At 35.3% G+C, this 19,232-nt stretch overlaps 1 protein-coding gene across 25 annotated transcripts in view; it reads right to left on the reverse strand.

Moving 5' to 3' along the window:
* nrxn3a (neurexin 3a) overlaps positions 1 to 19,232 on the reverse strand; it is a 546,951-nt gene that overhangs the window by 430,070 nt on the left and 97,649 nt on the right. For 16 of the 25 annotated variants that reach the window (XR_002455904.3, XM_073927387.1, XM_073927388.1 and 13 more), the window contains 2 exons: positions 15,162 to 15,463; positions 8,837 to 8,998 (listed from right to left, as the gene is read on the reverse strand). Coding sequence is in view for 24 of the 25 variants with exons in the window: in XM_073927387.1 (XP_073783488.1) it covers positions 8,837 to 8,998; positions 15,162 to 15,463 (464 nt within the window). In the remaining variant the exon portion in view is untranslated. Of the gene's footprint in view, positions 1 to 8,836; positions 8,999 to 12,996; positions 13,042 to 15,161; positions 15,464 to 19,232 lie in introns of all 25 variants that reach the window. The other 9 variants (XM_021467201.3, XM_021467198.3, NM_001430850.1 and 6 more) reach the window with 2 other exon arrangements.

A 19,232-nucleotide genomic window follows, 5' to 3' on the forward strand; every position in this document is an offset into this window, starting at 1 on the left:
TCACTTTGGATGGAAAAACTCCACTAAATCAATAAATCTAATTTCATAAAACATTAACAGAATGCACTGCAACGAGCTTCATAGAAAAACATATCCAGTTGAATATTTTGAATAATAAATACATGTTTTTCTTTGTTTAATTTATCTAATACTGTATATAAAAGTTGTCCAAGCTAAGATGCTCCCACTTAGCTTCAACAATAATAAATGGTATTATTGTGCACCAGAATGCCGATTCTGCTTATGAAATATTGAAAATATGTCTTTTCTCAAAACAAATAAAAAATCCAGTGCATTGAAGGTTGTGAAAGACAGTAAAGAATTAAATCCCAGTAAAGACAGTAAATCCCATCAGATGATGCCTCACTAAGAGCTCTGGATGTAAAATAAGCAAAGGGTGATTTGCCTGATCTGCAGCTCAGGTTATGTTGATCTGAGGTCTAGATGTGCCCATTCTGCGGGTTCGTCCCGTGCCTGCGGCCTCCTCTCTGCCTGTGCCGGGCCTGTAGTGACATCCGCATTCATCATCCACAGCTGTCTGCTTCTACTATAAATCTCTGCCTACAGTGCCAACCCACCACTCTCAAGGAATTAATAGCCCTCGGGGTCAAACTGGAGAAAACTTGGAAATGGGTATAGATTATTCACTAGTCGAGCGTGCCAGGTGGCCCTTTGTGGATGTTTTGCATGGGAGCTTGGGGCAGCAAGGTGCAGATAGGTCTGGATGGACTGGTTTGACACGGTCTGACAGGTTAAGGCTCGGGCAACGAGACATTTGACTGTAGCTATTAAAGCTTTTGTTTGCCGTTTATTTGGGCCTAGATTTACAACAAGCCATATATTTATCTTTGTTTAGTGTGTCCTTTGGGAGAGGTGAATGTGGTCACATATACAGTTGACGTTAAAATGTTAAGATCTGATTACAAGTGGACAATACTTCATTCAAATGGTTAAAAATGGGTCTAAAAATGTTTGTCCACTTTCGAAAATGCTTTAAGACAGGTCTATATATGGTTGCTTTCATTTATTGCTTTAAAAAAAAGACTATTTCTTAATTGTGAAGCAAAATAAAGTCATCGTTTAGTCTCTTGTTGTTCCAAACTTGCATAACTTTAACCAAAAATTTGAATTCCTTATATTGATTTAACATATTGTTTTTATTTATTTTATAACACTGGCAGTTTATATTTCTTTTCTACTTTATTTAAAATTGCTGACTTTCTTATGAATGATAGATATAAGAGAAAGAATAGATAAGAGAGTGTTAGTATAATATAATAAATTTGGATTTCTAACACTAGCAATTCCTTTTCTTTTTTCTAGTTTAAGTTTTTTATTGATAGATATTAGTGAAACAGCCAAAGCACCAAATACATACAATCACTAGACATCAACTGCTTTAATCTAGCAGTAGAACACAATTTGCTCACATTTTCTCTCTCTCTGAATAAAGTAATACAATGACATATTCCTGCATTAAGGAAAAAAACACAAAACAATTAAAAAATGTAATAATAATAATAATAATAGCAGTGGCAGTGGCACAGTAGATTGTGCTGTTGCCTCACAGCAAGAAGGTCGCTGGTTCGAGCCCCGGCTGGGTCAGTTGGCGTTTCTGTGTGAAGTTTGCATGTTCTCCCTGCCTTCGCATGGGTTTCCTCCGGGTGCTCTGGTTTCCCCCACAGTCCAAAGACATGCGGTACAGGTGAATTGGGTAGGCTAAATTGTCCGTAGTGTATGAGTATATTTCATATTTATATATTTTATAATTTCATATTTAAAAATATTTCTTCATTAAATATTTAACAGACCAAGGAAATATTCACAGTATTTATCATGACATGTTTTTCTTCTGGAGAAACTCTTATTTCATTTAGTTTGGCTGGAATTGACATGATCTACAAATCTGCCAGCAAAAGAACTACAAGAGCCAGTCATGAATCACTTACACACCTGGTCTAAATCCTGTCTGATTGCAAACACCCACAGCTGAAGCCGCTTATGAACTGATTACAGGGACTATAAAGTCAGTACACAAGCACACAGAAATTGCTGAGTCTTGTGAACATTACAACGCACTTTCCTTGCCTAGTTTTTGACCCAGTGCCTTGTTTTGTTTATTTACATTGCTGCCTGCCTTCAGACCTCTCGCCTGATATTTAACCACGATTCTGGATTTGCCTGTATATGTCTGTTTGCCCCTGTGTTGACCGTTGCTTGCCTGACTATTCTTAATAAACCTGTGTTTGAATCCACACAACCATGTTGTCAGTGTCCACATTACAGAAATGAAAACAGTGTTTAATGTTTTTCTTCAATTTGCTACAAAACAAACCACATATACCTTGCCTAATTAACCTTACTTGCCTAGTTAACGTAAGCTAGTTAAGCCTTTGGGTAATATATTTGGCTTTCATTAATATTTTGGCACATTAAGCTGAATACTAGCATCTTGCAAAAAAAGTAGAACACTATTATGAACTGTCAGGATGGCAAAGTCGACAGAAATTGGTTATTAAAAACTAGTTATTAAAAGCTAAATTCTCTCTCCATGACACGTACAGTAGTATCATTTTAAATGAAGGTTTGTTTTATTTTACCAACAGATCCTAGCACATCTTACATGCCCCTTTTATTTGAACACTACCCAACAGATACAGAAGACTGAGAGCACCCCTGGTGTTTTAGTCTGGCCAGTTTTTCCAGCAATGAGCCTTTGCTAAATATTGCCAATCCTGCGGTGCACACTGAAACAAATCTGCTAGACGGAGAAAGAGCAAGAGAGAGCGACTATCTATCAGACCTCTCAGAGCCATCTCACATCCATGGAGCAGGGCTGGCTCTGAAGAGTCCAGAGAGCAGCGACAGTTTTATCCAGCCGCACCAGCAAAAGTGACAAACGACCATCACCCGGCGCACATCCTGGAAAGAGATTGTGATGGCGAAGCACAGAGTCCAGCTCAGTGTCCAGTCATTAGTGCTGGCAGAACCCTGTGCAGTGAGCAGCCCAACATACCCTGATTACTGCCCTTCATGCTCAAGCTGAAAGACAGACACAAGATGCTCTCAGGAGAGGCCTTTTCAATTCAAGATGCTGCAGGTCAATAGAGTAATAAAAAAAAAAAAAAAAAAAAATATATATATATATATATATATATATATATATATATATATATATATATATATATATATATATATACACACACTGTAAAAATATTCATAAACTAGCAGTTTTCTTTTTTTTTGATTTATGTTTAATTGTTTTATTAACCTAACTGATTTATCCTTTTGAATTGCATTATGGGACCTTGATCTTTCTACATTTAACCTTGAAAAGTATAACAATAAAAGTGAGTTTTATTAACTCTTTAAATATTTTAAAGTGATATATTATCTGGATTGGTGTAGTATATTATGGCATATTTCTTTATATATTATCTCCTAAACATTATACTATTTCATTAGTAAAATGTCAATGAAAGTCACTTTGTTAGACTGCAGTTAAATTTTTAACATCCAAAGTCGACAGATCAAAGATTAACATGCCATAATGCAATTCACAACCATAAATAAATGGAAAACATGTGAATCACAAAATACAGAAACAGTTAATTAACAGATAAGTTTACATTGTAGTTATCAATTATTTACAGTTAATTGTGTTAAGAACATCAAACCTTTTTTTTACATTACCAATTATTCAAATAAGTTAATTAGGCATTATTTATTTAAATATTTTCATATTTTATTCATTAATTCACTAATCACTAATTTCCATGCATTTCTAAAAAAAAAAATCTGAATATTGAATCTGAATATTGCATCAAGTAAATATTGTTTAAAGAAATTATTGCTTTATCATTATTGTTTTATTTTTAAGAATAATCCTTGTAAATAATCCAAAAATATGAATGAACAGATTTCTCTGCAAACACCATCAGAGCTCAAATATGATTAAAACATAAGTTAATAAGCTTGGTTTATTTAAGTTATGCTAAAGTGGAAATTTATGAAAAATATTTGGAGAAAATGGCCTTTAAATATAAAGACAACAAATGAATCAAGTCTGAAAAAAGGAACACTTCACATCTCGCCTTAAGAAAGAAAACAAAATTCACTGTGCTAAAGAAAAGCTGGTAATCAATCATTTATATTTAGCTAATGCCATATTTCTTATATTAAGAACACTCATTTTCTTTTTCAGTCATCAGCCATATCTGCAAAGCTTCATGTGTCTGTGTTTCACCCTTTCTATATCACTACTGCAGTAAGCAACCTGTGCCACAGGGTGGTACATTACACATTTTGTCTTCAAATAATAGATTTATTTATTTACTTATTTTTACGATTAGCTTGAATTAAAGTTTATTTATATATATTTTCTGTTTGGCTGCATTTCTGTGTGGAGTTTGCATGTTCTCTTCATGTTCCTGTGGGTTTCCTCTGGGTGCTCTGGTTTCCCTGCCACAACCAAAGACATTTGGTATAGGTGAATTGGGTAGGCTAAATTGTCCGTAGGGTATGATGTATGTGAATGAGTGTGTATGGATGTTTCCCAGTGATTGGTTGCAGCTGGAAGGGCATTCACTGCGTAAAACTTATGCTAAATAAATTGGCAGTTCATTCCGCTGTGGCGACCCCAAATTAAAAAGGGTAATGAATAAATGAATGAATGAATATCTCCTGTTGTATACGACTTCAATTTCAGTTGTGCTTTTAGATTATTTACTTCCATATAGTTTTATTAATATTAATTTTAAGATATTCATCCAGTTAATCTTAATATTTTTAACTCTTTAGTTAATTATATAATTTTTTATCTTCTCTTATGTCTTTCCATAAACATAATAAATGACATGATGTAAATATGAATTAATATAAATAAAATAAATAAAAATAAATAAATAAAAATAAAAGTCAATAAAAAGGTAACATTTATGTTAAACAATATTTATTTTTTTATAAGTTTATAATATTTTTATATTTAAAAATATGCTGTTTTTTGAATATTATTATTACTATTATTATTCATTTATTTATTTATTTATTGCTGATTGAAGTATTAATTTACTTACAAAGTGATAAAAAGAGACACTGAAAATTCTTTAACTAAAACATTTGAGTCTGCTGTGTTTAAAATAATTATAAGATAAACAGTAACTTCATTTAATGCTCATCTTTCTGTGCTAGAAATGTACACAATTCAATCCGTATCTCACTAAATATTACAGAATTTTCATATTTAAATATAACCTTTTGGAAAGCTTAAAAAAATCTATTAATGCAATCCTGGTGAAGTATAGTGATATTAGTTAACTTTTTCACCCTATTCATCTGCCGCACCTTGCCTTGAAGCAGAGAAGCACATACAGTAAAAATGTCTTTTCATTATTAAGCTCAGAGTAAGAGAAAGCGAGAAGAGTCTGAAGTAATTATAATTACGGCCACTCTTGGGTGGTTGAAGAATGTATACAAGTTCAGATATCTCGTCTTGAGCCGCTCTTAGCATTCTATTTAGCCACCTAACGCAGCAGTGTTATGTAAGCATTCGCTATACTGCAGCACATATGAGGCTGATTACTGTAATCTCTGACATGGCTAGCAGTTTATTCGAACTCAGCACAGCAAAGAGCAAAAGAAATGTGTTTTTTTTTTTTTTTTGCACAAACGCCGATGTTGCAGGTTTTTAGCCATGCGATAGGAGGGTTGGTCTGTGATGGAAACGGCAGTGATAGCTTGATGGCGGGTCATTAAAAGATAGCAAGCTGTTGTAGAGCTCACTTGCGAAGAGGAGGTTCTGTTGTCTGCTGTTTGTTCCGAATGAATTAATGGAGGATCTCACCGGCAGCCGCACACCAGAGTAATTGCCTATTTCCAGCTAAATTAAAGATTAGTCCATTTGCTGATAATGTAATCCAAAACCTGACAACTGAGAAATGTGGAAACGAACAGCTGATCAAAGAAATTAGCATCTGACTTCCGCAAACAGCGTATAATGGCTCTCGGAGTGATGGAGAATTTCTTGAAATCTGCTTAGATTGAAAGAAACTAAATGAATTAAACATAATAAATGAATTCATTAATGCAACTTTGGTCACACTTTGTTTTATAGGTACAATTATTGATAGTAAATTGCAAATGAAATCAAAACTAACCTTAGAATTTTGTTAGCTCACATTGCTAGTTTGTGGTGAATAAATCATCTTTGCCTGTCATTAAGAAAAAAATAGTTTGTTCTTGTAATGTAAAACCTAAATCTGCAAAATCTCTTTCTGTTTGCTTTTAGACAGATTGTCAGATTACGTCTGTCTGAGGTACTGGGCGTGGCTCACATATTTAACCACGCCCCTCCAACTGTTAGTTCGACAACAAATGGTGACGACGTGTCTTGTAGTTTGTAATAACTCTCCCAAAACCCTTTTCCCAATCTTTCTGGGAAAGACCAGCCAGCTCACAGTGTATATATATATATATATATATATATATATATATATATATATATATATATATATATATATATATATATATATATATATATATATATATAAAATACAACAGTTCTGTCTAATTCTTAAATCTGATTGGCTGATAGCCGTGCAATATTCTGCCAGTAACAGCACTCATACCCCCTTTTCACCCTTCACCCTTGTGTATTACTCCACCCAAATACAGCAAAAAGCTGAGGATACTCTACAGCTTGACAAATATTGCTGCTGTTGGGCAATGTACTTTTGAGGCTTTTTTAGTCGAGAATGTGGCTGTTTAGATTGCAACTATGCAGTTTATTTACAAATATAGTGCCTATTTTAAAATATTTATAATTTCTGTGAGACACTGCGAAAGCGGCCATTAGCCTGCCATTCTGAGCAGACCAACGATGGCTGACGTTGTCCATCCGAAAGAAAACGATAGAGATAATAAACCCTTAGAGGAGGAGAAACCCAGCACAATTTTAAAATACAGCTGATCAAATCATTATTAAACTGGTAAGTCACTTTCTAAGTTGATCTCTCTCTCTTTTGTATGTTGTGGTAATGCTAAAGTAAAGTTTTCACTACGGCAGACAAGTTCAGTAAACAGAAAGAAAGTAGAAATGCCCGCATGTGTTTAGCGTCTCTTTTAGCGTTTTTCTTATCACAAACACAACAGTACTCTGGTGATTGCGTTGCTTTGGCTTTTTCTGGGTTAATTGTTGTAAACTGATTGCAACAGAGAAATCTGTCGACTGATGGAATTTCATGCCTTTCAGCCTTATAATCTAATAATGTCAGCAAAATTACCTGTTTTGTCAACACTTCAGACATTATGTTAGAATCATTCAAATACTTTATATACACGAATATGCCGTCAATCTGTTGTATAAACACAATATCACACTTTTAGCAGTGCGATGTGGCTGTGTATCATCACTGGTGGAAATATGCACTTTATAAGTACTAATAAAAATCCAGACAGGTAATAAGTCTATAGTTAATAGTGAGAATTACTACTTAAACTAAAGTGTTACCAAAGTGTTTTTGACTACTAACATAATATGCACTTTCATAAAAGATACAGTTTTTCTCATTATTGTTATATATTAGTTTTAATTTTTATGAGTCAGTTTTGTGTTATGATCAAAATCAAGTTGAACTATTTTAACTAGTTATATAGTTTAACCATTTCATTGAAACCACTAGGCTTTACCCTTTTCTCAGTCCAGCACTACATTTTATTATTTAAAAGTATTAAACATACTTAGTAAGATGAAAAGTTATGAATTAAGTTCAATATTTATTTATTTTAATAATTATTTTTATTTGATTATTTGATTTTTTTTTTTTTTTTATTCTTTAATTCTATACATTTATTTATGCATTTATACTGTTTGTTTGTTTATTTTGTATGCTTTTTTTTATTAAAAATCAAACCATCTAACCAAATCAGCAGCATCAGCTATAATCATGGCAATAAATAAGGTTAATAAATATTCAATACATAATTTACAAACATAGCAGCTTCTTAATAAACTGGCATTATACTGATAATAACAATACTTAAAATATAAGATCTATCAATTTAGTTAGTGATAAATATTCTAAAATTCTTCCAGGAGACACTTTCTTAAACATTTCCCTTGAAATATTGTATAGTAACATTTTCTTATATCATTTGAAACTATACTTTATAAAATATGTTTCATAATCAAACTATTTTTTTAACAAGTCAACAACTGCTTTTTATTCCGTTTTCAATAAATATCAGTGTGTATGAGTGGCCACTTCTATATCCTGCATGTAAAACCTTGCCAGGTGTATTTTTTAAATTAATATGTTCAGTATATTGTTTTATTTTAAAATATACATTGAATAACAATAGTTTAATGGTAAAACATGATTTGTTATCTTTAAAGATTCTTCCGATGGAGAGTCACAGATGTCTACACGTCCAATTGTTCAAAACAATCTCTTCGGAGTTCCCTTTCTGAGCCTGATGCATATGATTATGCAAAGTCTCATCTCATTCAATCACCTCATCTTCTTCTCTGTCCTCTGAAACCTTAATCAAATGAATCATCACAATTGAAAAGTCAAATTAAATACGCCTGAAACAATTTTGCGTCAAGCCCAAAAAAAAAAAAAAAGAAAAAAAACCTGTATAACTCCAGTGGATTTCATTAGAGAAACACACCACAGGTTATGATGTCTGCTCTATCTTTTTCACAAGATAAGCTGTACTGAATCTATTATTCTGCTCAGACTATGGTCTATTCAAACTTGTTCCCTCCCAGTCCAGACAAGGACACTCTGATATGATGCATGTAGACGAAAAATTGCAATGGAGTTTGACAACCTACCTCTTTCAGGCAACCCATAAAGTTGTTGCTGACGGGCGACCCAGGTAAGTCTGCTGTACTCGGAGATCCACCGACATAGAAAAAGTCATCTGATCCCAGCATTGTATAGTCTTCCTGCGTGTAGCCTGTCGTGGTCAGGATGCCATCCACAGATATCGTCACCTGATTGAGAGGAACGACAAAAAAAAAGAAGAGGGAAAAATCCATTCATGAGCGTCAAGGTTGTGATGGCGATTCTACCAGGAATAGGTTTGCTTCGTCTTGCTGGTTGTGGTCTGTCTTTGATTGTGTACCTGCACTTCAAGACTTTGAGTAGGCCGTTCTTGTCTAGTGTTGGTGGACTTTACAAAGGACAGGTAAAGAAAATATTTGCCGGCATATTTTCTTTATCCTTGATGGTGTCAGAAATGGTATTCTGGTTAGTTTTGAGGGATTAGTGTTATGTGACAAACTACAGACAAATTGCTTGTGCTTGATTTATTTGAAATTCTGTGCAACACTGGGTTAGTAGACAGAAATATTAGCATGCATTCATAATGCTAAAACTAGGGGTGTGCGATTTTGACACAAATCTTAGTATTTTTTGGGATGGTTGAGGCCTGTCATAAAATTACCAATTGGTGCCGGAAAGCCATGCATTAATAAGTAATTGAATCATTCATTCAAATTATTTATTCAAAAAAGCCAATTAATTTAGAAACCAAAAAACTATGTTTATAATTCTTTCTCCATAGCTAGCTAGAGGAAAGAGCGCTTTATGTCTTTTTTTATTTAACAAAGTACATATCAGAAAAAAGGGTACTCAAAACTGAAATAATTGATTATCGCCCATATTGCTGATTACATTACACTTATGTAACCAAGACAAGGATTGACACATTTGTTTTACATTTTAAAGAGTAAATGTTTCATGTTTTTTTTTTTTTTTTTTTTTTAGACATATCTAATTATCGTCCATATTGCTGTTTACATTACACTTATGTAACCAAGACAAGGATTGACACATTTGTTTTACATTTTAAAGAGTAAATGTTTCATGTTTTTTTTTATTTATTTATTTTTTTAAACATATCTAATTATCGTCCATATTGCTGTTTACGTTACATTTATGTTACCAAGGCAATGACTAACTGTTAAGTCTATGACGTTATACAGTTTGGGGACTGTTGTTTCGCTTTTGCTGGTTTCATTTTGCGTTTATAGGACACGCAGGTTGGCTGTATTGGATGTCAGTTATCCGGGACATGGACTGATGAAGCAAATAAAGAATAGCTCCAATCGTTGCGCTGCAGTTGCGATCAGTTTGGGATAGCCGGCGTTTAATGTGAACTTGAGTGTTTCTTCTCCTTTTGCTTTGATCAATCACTGTTTGATTAACTTTTGTTGGTGTGCTTTGTTTGCCATGTAAATTAAAATGTTTTTTCAAACTCTTGAGAACTGGAGTGTGAACTTCTTATCAGTGTATTATTCTAGATGGAGGAGATGCAAGTAAGATACGATGTCTCACACGTTGAAGGTTTAATTTTTGTTTTATTTTGTAGTTCTAGGGGAAGAGTTTATTGGCTTAGTTAGTTGATTTTTGTAATATTCTTTTCTTTGGCACAGTCCCTCCGCTTTGTCCTCCTTATGTCTGTTAAACTTGGTTAATTATTTTTGATGAAATCATTGTCTTATTTTTAACTCATTTTGTGTGAAACTTTATTTTTCCATAAATATTTAAAAAAAACACAGCTTGTTTATAATAAGCAAGTTTATCTAAATAGCACTTTGGCGTCTTGTTGTTCCTCATCTATTGCAAATGGTAGCAATAATTACAACTGGCATAATGTTTTTCTCTTCATTCCCCCATGACCATTGAATGGAATAGATGTAACACTGACGCATGTGTATTACATTCTAAAGAGTAAATATCCCTATATATAACGTAAATATCAGAAAAAAGGAGTCCCAAAAATAGAAATATCTTATGTTTCATATGGCTGATTGCATTACACTTATGTTACCAAAGCAATGATTGACACATCTGTATTACATTCCAAAGAGTTCTACTATCAGCTTCACCATAGAAAATGAAATGGTTTCCATGCTAACTGAACCGAATAGGCCCGAAATGAAGCAGTTTAGCAAACAGAAGCATTCAGCCTGATAGTGGAAAAGCGGCTTAAGTGTTTTTAACTTTTTCTTTCCCCGATAACTCATTCGGAAAATCATTATGGCGGATGTTGGTCAGTTTATGGAATTTATATCACAGCCACTAGCAATTATTTTGAATGCAAACAAGACGTAGGCACATTATTCAGGCATTAATGAAAGGAAAGGCTTTTATATTTGGGAGAGACCCAGTATGAGGCACTTCTGTAAAGTAACTGTACAGAGGACTCATGGATTCAAATTTCCGGCTGAACAGATCAACTTTTTTAAGTTGTACAATTCAATAATGTCCCTTGTAGTGCCTCGTGCATCATGCCCAAGGAATCCAATTTCTACAAATAAATGCATACAAGTATCTTTAAAAATCGTCATGTGACTTTTATGTGGGTCAGCGTGTTATGTGGTATATTAGAAAGATTTTCAATTTGCTGTGTTATGAGCCCAAGTGTAATAGGTCAAAAGGAAGGAGAGTAACATTCATTTTGGGACGGAACCAAACATAAACAAATACATAATGTTAATTTCAGTTTGTGCAATTTGAAGGGCAATGGAAATGCAGTTTCTCACTCAAATGATTAATTCAAACCAAGATTAATTCTGCAAACAACACAGCAGTGTTGCTTTGAGACAGAAATATTTGTGCCAACTTTATTTGGAACAGGCAAAGGATGACTGTATTATGTGTAAAATGCAATTCAAGCAACATTAACTTGAACGCTAACTTCATTTTTGAAGTGTTTTATAAAATTAAATGACATTTTGCTCACAAGCTGATTACTTGTGTTATGTAGTTGAAGGCATAGTTCACCCGAATATGAAAATGACCTCATCATTTACTCCTCCTCATGGTTTTACACCTTTATGAGTTTCGTTCTTCTGTTGAACACAAAAGATGATATTTTGAAGAATGCTGGCTGTGGCACCTATAGACTACCATAGTAGAAGAAAAAATATTATGTAAGTCAATGGGTACCAACTACCTGCATTTTTAAAAACTATCTTCTCTGTGTTTAACAGAAGAATTACCTCAAACAGGTTTTGTGAAGAGTGAATTTTTTATTTTTGTGTGAACAATCTATTTTATCATTCCCTGTAAATTACAACAACAACAAGTAAATGTATTGCTTTCATAACTTCCCATTCTAACTGCCTTCAAATAGGCTTCAACATGCACTTGATGTTCTGGATTCTCAGGAAGTGTTTGATTGTTTTTTTTTGCAAAGTTATTGGCACTAAAATATGTCAGCTTAAATAAATGTTATTATCATATACTTATCAGAAACTAAACGCACACCCCTAGCTAATGCTACCAAAAAAAGCATGCAACACAGATTTTACATGTTTTTTTCCTAATAAAAGGGTTAACAGTGAGGTATACAACCACTGCAAACATGGAAGCATGCAAAAAAACATGGAATCAGACACAACATGCTAAAGGAAGCAGCACACCAGAACAGAGCAAAAGCCATGAGAGGTAATGAGGGAAGACACAGGAAGTCATGACCTTCACCACGATACAGACAAGACAGGACACTGGGCAGATGGTGGGCTGCTCACACAAGAGTTTTGGTGTTAGTAACACAAGGACAGGTCAGCATGGCATGCGCAAACAACTGGAATCAACTGTCAGAGCTCCATTGCTGAAGTAGCTTTTTTTATTCTTGCACTTTGTATGCTGTTGTTTTTGACACTTTTCCCATTTTGGAAAGCTTCTGCCAGTTTCTGTCAGTATTTGACTTGGAAAATAAAACAAAAAACAAGGGCTTTTTAAAAAAGACTAAGCCTTCAAAACTTAAAAAAAGGGCCACAGAGGAAGTTCAAAGAAGGGAAATGGCGGTGAAGCTGTGGCGAAAAATGGGATGAAGACAATTTGAACTGAAAAGGAAATCCCCGAAATACAAACCCCAGACTGTCTATTTTTTATGATGCCATGAAACCCCAAAAAAGAAGAAAGAGGGCCAGGAAAACACACGGTAAACCCAAAAAAGGACAATAAGAATGATATCTACCAGACAATGTAGTTTGTTTACCATAGCGTGTCCAATACCTGAATGCTTTGAGAAAAGGGGGAAGAAAGGAAATTAAACAATGAACAAAAGGGTTGTTAATAAAATGGAATAAACGCAAATGAAGTTATGATTAGTTTAGGTTCTGTTTAGTAAATTAGTTAATGGTTCATGAGTGGTTAGTTTGGATCTGAACAAATGTTATCCATAGACAAGCAAAGCATATGAGTGAGTAAGAAAAGGTGGAAAAGAAAAAGGATCATAGCCACATTCTCCAAAATTTCTCTGGCTTCTGTTCAAAATATTAGAGCGCATACTCACTTGAAAAAGAACACAGACAGTATTTTTCCCTAACTAAAATACATCTAGATTTTATTTTTTTTTTAGATCCCTTCTAATAGTGGTGTAACAGATCACAAATCTCACGATTCGGATTGGACCTTTTTCAGATCAGCCAAAAAGAGTAGGAAACAAATGTATTTTGCTTTCCATTTATTACAAAAACAGCACTGAAAGACTTTTGGTTTCATAAAATAAAATAAAGAAATAATCAGTTGAATAAAAATAAATTGTAAAATATTCAGCACTGTGAAAAATTCACTGTTTCTACTACTGTTTCTGATCACGCTAAATGCAGATATCTAACATTATAATTTGTACAATATATTTATTTTGAAACTCATTTTCAATAAATGATTCAGTTATTCACATTAAACTTCATGTTTCATTGCTAGATGTGTCATTTTTTGAAGAATTATTTAGTGGCATATTTTTGATGGCTGCCACCTATTAGTTAAATAATGTAATTGCTGCCTACAACTTTTAAGCGCATGATGGTGATTTTAATCTTTACCATAAGCCATACCCGTCAACCCTCCTGTTTTTCCCGGGATTCTCCTGTATTTTACAATTCTATCCTGTTATCATGGCGTGAAGGTAATTTATGTATTTCTCCTGTATTTTCAATCAAAGGGTGGCAATAAACATTAAAGAGCCAAACCTCCCTATGCGCAACCCATACCGCCAAACCACCATTATTTGACTGTTTTGTAAATTCATAACTAACTCAAAAGACTGAAATCTCTTAGGATTAATAAAGATCACCATCATTTATAATTTATGCTGCATGAGTGTTGAGATACCGATCTTTTAATGATAATCGTGCAGCTTACACTGAATGCATTAATACAGGCTAAACAGGTAGTGACGAAAACACCTTTAATAAACTAAGAAACCCACCACATCCCAAATAACCAACCACAACGTCTTCTTTTACCATCAGTAGTTTTTACAGGATAGCTTAAATGCCTCCATACATGTGATTTGAACGCCCCGAGAGGTGATCTCTCCGCAATCCTTACAAATTAAGGATTAATCTACAAGTACAAGTAAAAAATTACTAATCCGTGGGTTATGTGCGTTTCGAACCGCGAGTTGTGATCCGACGAATCACAAATTCACCATTATCCATTACACCCCTGCCTTCCAATGTAATGTTTCATAACATGCCGCTTTCTACTACAACCACAACTGCTGACCTCTATCTAGCTGGCACTTTGTTGTGATTCATATTGTTTCGACTTTCCTCAGGCAATTGTATAAGGTAATTCTAATGCATGTTCTTGGCGTAATAGTAAAACAGCTATTAAACAAAGCGGGAAAAAAAGTGACAGTCCAAGTGGATCAGAGCAAAAATAGCTTATGCTTGTGGGCACTCGCGCCTCCACACACACTCCCGCGCAAAAGCAACATCCTTTCACTCCTGAGGGGCAAAACCACCCAAACTATTTACATATTTTAAAATGCAGCGGCGGAGTGATTTAACAGTTCAACAAAGATTGGCTGTGAGTAAATGGAACGGTTGAGGTTGGATGGAGCCTCTCCCCGTTGCCCTGATAAGACAGACTATTTGGAGAAGCGAGGTGAATATCTAGACGGGTGAGAGAGACAGCCTCTTGAAGCCATCACACTTCTGATAGCTTCAGACATAGGTAACTGCCTGAGGAGGCAAAACATGAGGCAAGGTAGAAGAACTCAGAGAAGAAACAGTTACGTTAGCATTTCGGAGAACTCAAAAAAAGATCTAACTTAAATTTAACCAATATTTTGAAGCATTTAGCTCTGAATGGCATCAATAAAACACTTTTATTTTGTATTTTTAGCGTTACCTGTCTGAGGTTGCGCGTGACCTTCACATCATGCCAAGAGTTGTCATTGAATTTGCCATTGACAGGTTCGACAATGGCCTCGAAGGCTCCGGAACCCAAGTTGATGACCAATGAAACAGCCCCATCTTTCAAGGCCAGGTTGACGTAGTCCGCTGATTTGCCCGTGTGGAGGATAAGCCCATTTCTTTGCCAGGTCTTGAAGGACAACGTGATCTCATCACTGCTGCTCTGGATGGGATTCTGAGATAAGTCGTAGCAGAAGAACTCCGAGCCTCGGAAAGTGGCCACATTCTCTTCTCGTGCTACAAAAGAGGAGATAAATGCTATTAGAGCTTCTTGAAATCAAAATAAACTCAACTCTATGAATTATGGAAGCTTTCCAAAAAACTGACCACTCAAGATCAGACCAAATGAAACAAGATGACGCACTTCAAAAGGCAGAGTGGGCAGCAAAACACTCAAAGTGCTGCGCGTTTGAAGCCATAAATCTGATGAGATCATCAATGAGATCATTTCCCTCGTTGAGGCATATACCGTATGCACTAATGTTCACAGTGTTTGTGTAGCACGTCTGAGTCATGATTCAAGAAGTTGCAGTGCCCCACAATCCATCAACATCAAGTCTGTTTAAGCTCCTCAAACTTTAACCATATGCCTGATCTATGAGATCCTCCACAGATGATGCAGAGGCTGCATTTAAAGTGGCATTTAGATTTATTTGTTTTTGGAGAGGATTTACCCAACTGAAAAGACTACTCCAGCACATCTCAAAGACTTTTAGTGGTGTTAATGTGTGAAAATAAAGCTTTCTTTGATATCGCTTTGCATCGTCGTCCTGCAATATGACCATGCATGCATCTTCTAACATTGGTTATCTTTTTTAAAAATTGCACATTCCTCAAACTGGGGATAAAATAATTTTTGTCAAACCTATAACATGCCACAAAGAGGCCTGTCGCAATAATTAAATAACCATCTAATTGTGTTCAGTCCAAGAGAAGCTGTTTCAGACAACTGTGATTGCTGCAATGACTGTAATACCCCAAAGAAGAAACATAAAACAAAATAGTCATTTTACTTTCACTTTTTAAATCTGCAATAGTGAGTGTGTCTCTCTAATAACTAGTCATAACTCGTTAAAAAACATCAGACAACAGCAAGCCAACAACATGCTGAGAAAGTAGCAACAAATAACTAAAGAAACTATGCCATTTAGTGTTTTAGGCCAATTTGTTGTGATTTTGTGGCTCGTAGCCACCAACAACTTAATCATTGCAATAAAGGTCAATATCTATCATTATTGTGTTTGGTGTGATCTGTTTGATGTTTGATTAGTGGTGGTGTGGTGAGACCCCTCTCATGATTGTAAAGCGCTTTGGGGGATAAATGCGTTATATAAAAACACATTACATTAAGCATTTGCTCATTACATTCCTTCAGAGGATGTGTAGTGTGAGTTTTGCGCCATTTATTTTGTATGACAGAGTTTTGTAGCCTGTAAATGCTAACTCCTACCACATGTTTCAAACTGTACAACAAACAAACTTAAAAAAAAATAAAAAATTTAATCATTATCATCTTCTTGTGAACTATCAAAACATGATTGAAAAATGGTGACCATGTTTACTCATATTTTGTGTCCACTCCATTGGCACTCAAAAGTGTTTGAAAATCAACATAATAATGGACCATACACTCTGTTTGTGATGCTTCCATGCATAATACAGTATTTTTCATCTTTTTACCTGGATCTGTGTGAAAGGAAATCGTATTGACTGCATTGTTGTCTATACACAAAACATCAAACTAAGAAGAAAAATTTTACTGGGGTAAGGGATTTTTCTAAGTAAATAATAATAATAATAATAATAATAATAATGACAAATAACAACAATAGGACATATCTTAAATTTTTCCATCATAATTTAATTGGATCATGAATATTATTCATTGAATTTCCTTCAGCGTAGTGCCTTATGAGGGGTTGCCACTGTGGAATGAACTGCCAACTATTCCAGCATATGTTTTAATCAGTGGATGCTTTTCCAGCCACAAGTCAGTACTGGGAAACATCCATACACTAGCGCATTCACACAAGCACTTATACACTAAGGCCAATTTCAGTTCATTCAATTCTCCAATAGCACATGTCTTTGAACTCTGGGGGAAACCAAAGCACCTGGAGCAAACCCATGCGAACATAAGGAGAACATGCAAACTCCACACAGAAATAGCAACTGGCCCGGCCAGGACTCGAACTAGAGGTCTGCATACCACGAGAGCCGTGGGACCGGAACAGATTTTTTGCGTCGTGGAAATAAATTGGCGAATAAAATGCGGTAGCGGTCGGTAACTCTGGTGTAATTTGAATAGGAGCAGGCGGTCTAACAATACAGCGCTTCAGTCCCAACATTATTTCGGAACAGCATATCTGGGATTTCCTCATTCTTATTGAGCTCCGGTACAGCCAGTGCTCACAACTGTTACACATGATGAACGCATGGACCAGTGTTTACTGCATATGCCTTTTTTTCCCCACAGTCTGTGCATCTATCATCGGCATTAAAGTCTTCAGAGCATTTACTAACATGAGAGATACAAGTGAAGGTGCGCTGTCTTTCAGTTTGCAGTAGAAAATAGTCAGTTTACTGTTAGAAAACCCACATCAGTCAAATTTGATGTGAGAGTCTTTTTCATGCATCATACAGTAGCTGGTAGTAGTTGGTAATTTAAACCCAATTTAAAAACCCAATTTAAAAACCCAATTTAAACGTACGATTTTGGAAACCAATGGCTGAATATACAGTACAGCGGGAGTGGTCGGGTGCAGAATGAAACCTTGCGGGAGCGCAAGACCTGTAACCATACGTTCACACCGAAAGCGGCTAGAGCATCAAAGTAGCTGGAAATCATTCATGTAGGCGCGCAGAAGAGTTTAAATCAAATCACCTTTATGGCAATAAGCTATGATGCGGTTCAGCGGCAAGCAATCAGAATGTAGAAATCCACCGCTTGAGAGGAGAACATAGACCTGTGATTTTTGGTTCCGACCACAGTTGTTCCCAAGGGTTTGATTATTGTTGTCGCCGGATTTCCAGTATTTACAATGTTTTCTTACAGGAACATGCATTAAATAAGCGAGTTACCGATGTACATTAATGTTATATATTTATTTTATAGTAAAAAAAAACGGGAATCTCATGCGACAGTACAAAACAGTATTGCTGCTTCAGGATATTTCAGACAAATAGACGCATTGGATTATCAAGTGGAGCAAAGCCACACCACATGCAACTTGATCTTCCATTGTTAAATGAATTTGATAAAAAAAAATGTGCAACATTTTTATGGTAGAAAGCATGTTTTATGCAGGAATGTAACTGATGCGCTACAATGGCCCATTTAAATACGAGATCAATGTTGCGAATTTTGACGCTCTTGCCACCGGAGCTGAAGGACCTTAGATGCTCTCACCGCTTTTGGTGTGAACGCACAGTAACTCAAGCCAGTGACCATCTTGCTGTAAGGTCACAGTGCAAACCACTGAGCCACTGTCCTCAAATCATGAATATCATCTATAATAAAAAATTAAATCTGAAAAAAGTCAACTGAGCAATTAAATCATTTCAAAGTTGGTAGATCAATTTTGAGAACAAATGTCTTCTTGTGTATTAAGAGAAAAACAAATTCCGACATCAAACTGACTTCAAGTGTTAGTGACTGCATGCTAAGCTCCCATTGGTCATTGGGATTCAGAGTAGATAATCTACTGCATCCACACTCATGGAAATCAGTTCACTCTAGGTCTCTATGGTCCCCAGTCCATTAATCACCAAGCCACAGAGATGCACACATAACACACACATATCCTCCAAACCAACAGTGAACATCATTTACATCAGGTGGCCAGAGGAGGACCGTAACACTAATGACACCATTGATTTATCAGCGCTTCATTTGGGCCATTGTGAGGTCGATAGATTTTCGGCCCAAATGTTGACAAAACAGTCACACGTCCAAGTCTATGCTCCACCTCAGCCATCAGCATTAGTGGATGTAGTTTGTGTTTTA

This window comes from Danio rerio, chromosome 17, assembly GCF_049306965.1.
Source record: "Danio rerio strain Tuebingen ecotype United States chromosome 17, GRCz12tu, whole genome shotgun sequence".
Taxonomy (NCBI): Eukaryota; Metazoa; Chordata; class Actinopteri; order Cypriniformes; family Danionidae; genus Danio; species Danio rerio.